We start from the raw sequence: 5706 nt of genomic DNA, 5'->3' as shown, positions 1-5706 counted from the left end.
CCTTTCCAACAGGCCCTACAAATGATGTAGCATGATGTATAGCAAAAAGTACTTCAGAGTTGTTCAAATGAAAGGGAGAACCAACTTGGACGCTTGAACTTTATCAAGACTTTAATAAGAATAATGATCTTAACAATGATTACCACATGAATATACTCCCTGCTGAATTTGATGGAAACAATTGGCATTCCTCACGAAATTTTTGTTGACCCACTTACCTTAGGTTGAACTTGGAGGTAGACAGCACATTCACATGTTCTTCAATAAGTGTTTATGAAGGGGCGGAAATTAGCCCAACAGCAATGGCCAGCTTCTCACTGGAGCAAAGCATCTCATCTTTCTCTTCTACATACACAAGATGAAGCATTGGATTTGTCACGCACATATTTTGCCGCCTCCTTGAACCTACTCCACCTCTCCAACATGGTGTCATGTGTCACCATCCACAAATTTATGAATGAATTATTCACCTTGCTCTGACCTACCAATCTCCTTGCACCAGTTATCAATCATTGCTTTTCACACCTCTACGTCATCCAATTTAGCACAGATGTTTGCTAGCAATACAAATGGTGAAGCAATCCTTGGAGCTGATGCAAAAGCACTGTTTGCAACACGCACACCCCGCTCCACATCACCATGAATCCTGCATGATGAAAGCAAGCTCAACCATGATGACCTAGCATCTTTAAATGGCATGCTCATGATCAAGTCCTCTGCGTCTTTCAGTAGTCCTCGTCGGCCAAGAAGATCAATCATGCACCCATAATGCTCTGCTGAGGGGTTTATGCCATGGTCCCTGTTCATAGAGAGAAAATATTGTGTTGCATCAGCAACCAGACCTGTATGACTGCATGCACTGAGAACACAGACAAAGGTTACCTCGTCTGGCTTCACACCTTCAGCCTGCATTTGACCGAACAGTTGTAGGGCTTCCTTGCTGAACCCATTCTGAGCAGATGCTGAAATTATGGTATTCCATGAGACCACATTCCGCACAGGCATCTCTGCAAATACAGCCCTTGAATCATCTAGACTCCCACATTTACCATACATATTGACGAGGGCTGTCCCCACAACAACATCAGACTCCCATTTACAGCCAACAATACTAGCATGTAGGTGCCGGCCTTCTTCCAAGGCTGTTTCGCTGGAGCACAAATCCAAAATGCAAATGAAAGTGACCTTGCTATGGTCAATGCTTTCAGCCTGCATTTGACCAAATAGTTGTAAAGCCTCCTCGCTGTGCCCTTCCTGGACACAAGCTGTGATCATGGCATTCCACGAGATCGCATCCCGTAGTGCAATCTTTGCAAACACAACCCTTGAATCGTCTAGGCTCCCACACTTCCTATACATATTGACGAGGGATGTTCCCACAACTGCATCCGACTCCCATCTGTTGCTAACAATAATAGCATGGATCTCTCGACCCACTTCTAAGACTTCCACTGTAGCACATGCATTCAAAACGCAGAGGAACGTGACCTTGTTTGGGTTAATGCCTTTGGCCTGCATTGCATCAAACAGTTGTAGGGCCTCCTTACCATGCCCATTTTGGGCACACACTGCAATCATGGCATTCCACGAGACTGCATTCCGCAGTGGCATCTCTGCAAACACGGCCCTTGAATCATCCACGCTGCTGCACTTACCATACATATTGACAAGGGCTGTCCCCACCACCACATCTGACTCCCATGTGTTGCCAACAATAAAAGCATGGATTTCTCGACCTTTCTCTAAGGCTGCTACACTAGCACACGCATCTAATACGCAAGTGAAAGTTATCTTGTTTGGCTCGACTTGTATTTGCATTTCTTCAAACAGTTGTAAAGCTTCTTTGCCACACCCATTCTGGGCATACGCAGCGATCATAATACTCCAGGAGTACAGATTCGGGTAGACTATTCTGTTGAACACAGCTCGTGCATACTCCAAGCTTCCACATTTTCCATACATTTCAACAAGAAGGTTACTCAGAAATCTGTTATCCGCATATCCATGCCTGTTCATGTGCTCATGCACACGCTCACCCTCAGACAAGGCCTTAACACTAGTGTAGTGCTTCAAAAGACAGGCATAGGTAGCAGCATCTGTTTCTGGACCAAGCTGACCAAGGATCTCCTCATTCCAGCTTTCAGGATAGCAGTCATCATTCCTTGCAAGGCCAATCTGATGGTGCCCATCTAATATATGTGTATGACAGGGATTTCTGGTTTGTAGCTCCTTAGGCACCTCCTTTGCAACCTTGGCCCACTCACACTTCGCCCCACCAGGCGGCTTGGTGGCCGTCCACCTCAAAAAGGGGACAGGGAACACTCCAAGGAGCTTGCCCTTATGCTTGCCAAAGTCTGATTTCATATCCCTCATCCGAGGGCTCTCATCATCCAGGCTTTCAGGAGGACAGAAGCCTTCATTCCTCGCAAGCCCACTCTTATGGTGCCCAGGTGTGGGAAAGGCCCTCCTCATTCCTAGCTCCTCTTCTGCAAGCTTGAAGCCATACAAAGTCAACGCACCATATAGCTCGGTGCGCATAGACCTTGAACAAGGGCCACACAATGATCCCAGGACTCTACCCTTGTACTTACCAAGATCTATTTTTAACTCTAGTAGCCCAGGCCGGAAACCTTCTAAACTGTGTACTTGTCCTCTATCCAAGAACTTGGGCAAAATCGGAAAGTGAAGCATGACCGATTTTGATAGAAACAACAGAGAAGAACAATTCCGAAGAGCTGATGTGGGTTTACGGGACTTCAATTACTTGCAGATCCGCTCTAAAAAAATACAATAAAAATGGCCAACTGGATTGGGCCCCCCTAGGCTGACGCTAGCATTCCTATCTTAGATTAGTTTAGCATGAATATCTTGAAGAATCGTATTGTGAAGCATGTGGTACTTACCTTTAAGCTGCGAGGCTGCATCATTGAGAGACTCTTATAACATGACAGCATCAAAAGGATTCGGCTTGTCACCACGATCAAAAACCATCCTATTCCTGGTCAGCCAGATGGATAGAAGACCATAGGCCAAAGTGGGTAAGCAGGATATCAATCCAACCTTTCAAAAAAACCATTTTCCATCTAAGCTTGAAGAAAAAGTTACGCATTAATCCAAAGTGCCGGATACCAATCTCTGACTTGCTCCATACACCTATCATAGGGCCAGGACCAGAACAGGTGAGCAACCTCTTCTTGAGCCATTTTGCAAAAAGGCAGCGTAAAATCAACGCAGGAAAACTTTCCAATCCTGTTCCGTAAAGGAAGCCAGTTATGCAGTATCCTTCCATATATCCAATACCCTAATTTTCCACCATTTCTTTCCTCAACCCTGCTGCCAAATGGAATTAAGTCTTATAATGAGCCACAATAGCCCATTTTCTTAGGCTTCCTCCTTTCCAAAGCTTCCATGCATTCTGTTAATCATCTCCACAGTTCAGCAAAACCTGGGTCATAAGTTTATCATAAGATGGTGAACCTCTAACATGACATTTATACCCATGGGGCACGCAGCCATTTCTTGAATAAAACAAGGTGAAATTTTCACTTGCCAAAGGCCATGGGACAACCTCCTTAGATTAGGAAAACCTTTGAATCCCCTCATTCCATGACAGCATTCATTTAAGGGCAACCTCACCCTTAGATTAGGACAACCTTTAAATCCCCTCTCACTTTATTCTTCCATGATATCATTAATTTAAAGCCCTTGCACAATCCCCATAGATATAGAAAGGCAAAACAAACGCGTAGGCAATTGCCTTTGGCATGCAAGAAAAAAATCCAAGTAATTGGGGGACTATTAGTTATGGAGAAAAGAAGACTCGAATGTGTCTTGGTCCTCATGGGTTTTCCCATAGATTTTCTATGGCCAAGGGAAAGTCTCTCGATCCTCATGGGATTCCCATGGATTTTTATTAGCATTTTCGGCAAGTATGTGGCAGGGATATGACCACCTTGGTAAATTTGTGTTTCTTAAGAGGGTACATCCCTCGTAGATGAAATTAATACCCAGGGGACTGAAGAGATCTTTGCCAGGTCACTGGAGGCCACTCACTATGCTGAATCGTGTTGATAAAGTGATAGCTAAAGCAATGGCAAACAAAGTTAAGTTCATCCTCAGTAGAATTATTCATGCCAGGCAATATGGATTTTTGTTTGGAAGGAATAGTCATGATGCAACCCTTAATGTTCTACTTGCAATTGATTATGTTGTGTTACACAATGAGAAGTTTGCACTCTTGAATTTGGATTTGGAAAAAGCTTATAATAGAGTGAGCTAGAATTTTTTTATTGTTGCCATGGAGAAGTTGGGATTTCTGTAGGGGTTTTGTGCTATGACTAATGTACTGTTTTCTAATGCCTTTGCTAGATTATCGGGGATTGCCTTTGCCAGATGGATCTTCTCTATGCACTCAATTTTTTGATGATGATAATACCAGTTTACTTGTGGTAGGGAGGAGAACATCAGGAGTTGGGGAGAATTACCAAAACGGTCTACAACATTTTCCTTCAGATGGTTCTGAGCATGAGAAATCATTAGATATTTGGGATGTCATGTAGGGTTTTCAGTAAACTGTTTGAGTGGTGCTAAAGCATAGTGCAGCAAAAATCTAGTGTGTGGGAGAGTGCCAAGATATCCTTTGCTGGTAGGAAAATTATTGCTAGCTAGGTATTGACTTCTATTTCGGTGTTATCAGTGCTCCAAGATCATGCTTCATTGAAACTTTGTCAGCAGAGAACAGTGACATGAATCTTAGATTCTTGTAACTCTAATTACACGGCGTCGACGAAGTGCACTAGCATTGAGAAGAGCAATTTATTGATTTTCGATTTGCATATGTGTGTCTACCGATGTGACGATGATGCTGGGGACCTCACGAACACAATACTATGACTGAGGTAATGCTTCCTTGCTCTCATCGACGGCATGAACCATAGAAGTTGTTCACTGGGAAGTACTTTACATTTAGCACATAACCACACATTTGTCTGGGGGGAGAGTTGGCACACTTCCTCTCCAAAAATTATAAGACCAAGGAACGTGCCCTTCCTTGGGTTCATATCCATTTGTATCTAGCACATAGTGATTTGCATATAGCACATAGCAATTTGAGATTAGAACATAGATTGGATCTGCATTGGTGCCATTGATATCCACCAGTCCCATTGACATATGCCTCACAAAGTATAGCTAAAATGCACAACACCATTTAGTCATACTATGGACAAATTAAAAGGCAACCTAGTATTGCAAAAATATTCAACAATATCAATAGCTCCTTAATCCTACCTTGTGCCAAACAAGCTAGAGAAGGGGATGTTATTTGTTCTTGATTTAAAAGGGAAGCTAAGAACAAGGGGATGTTATTTGTTCTTGATTTAAAGGGAAGCTAAGAACATTACCTCATTCGATTCTATGACCCCAAGTTGATGTAGCAAATCGCCCTCATCAAGAAGCTTTTGGTTGTATAGCTTAGGAAGAAGTTTCCCCAAACGTGCGGCTTGGGTTCACAAGAACGGCCAGTCAGAGAGGAAGCCTATCTACTTAGAACAAACTTTTGGATTGAACGGACATAAAACTAGTCTCAATTTGGGATTCTGACAAAGAATGTTGATAAGAACCAACTTTCAACTACACCTTACCTGAGCCTAACTGAAGAAAGAATGCACAAGGCTTTGTTGCAACAGGTTGTGAATCGCTTCATTG

The 5706-nt window shown here is 43.1% G+C and overlaps 1 protein-coding gene across 1 annotated transcript; it reads right to left on the bottom strand.

Moving 5' to 3' along the window:
- Positions 1-519: 519 nt before the first annotated feature.
- LOC147903341 (pentatricopeptide repeat-containing protein At1g06140, mitochondrial-like) lies at positions 520-2691 on the bottom strand. Its single transcript, XM_087371391.1, has 2 exons — positions 1656-2691; positions 520-1568 (listed from the first exon to the last, which is right to left on the bottom strand). The coding sequence occupies exons 1-2, from the start codon at positions 2689-2691 to the stop codon at positions 520-522; spliced, it is 2085 nt and encodes a 694-aa protein (XP_087227517.1).
- Positions 2692-5706: the final 3015 nt, after the last annotated feature.

The sequence above is a fragment of the Dipteris shenzhenensis genome, chromosome 3 (assembly GCF_047967505.1).
Source record: "Dipteris shenzhenensis isolate YYH24624 ecotype China chromosome 3, Dip_SZ_1.0, whole genome shotgun sequence".
Classification (NCBI taxonomy): Eukaryota; Viridiplantae; Streptophyta; class Polypodiopsida; order Gleicheniales; family Dipteridaceae; genus Dipteris; species Dipteris shenzhenensis.
The sequence above is the reverse complement of the archived record's forward strand: the minus strand, read 5'-3'. Positions and strand labels throughout refer to the sequence as shown.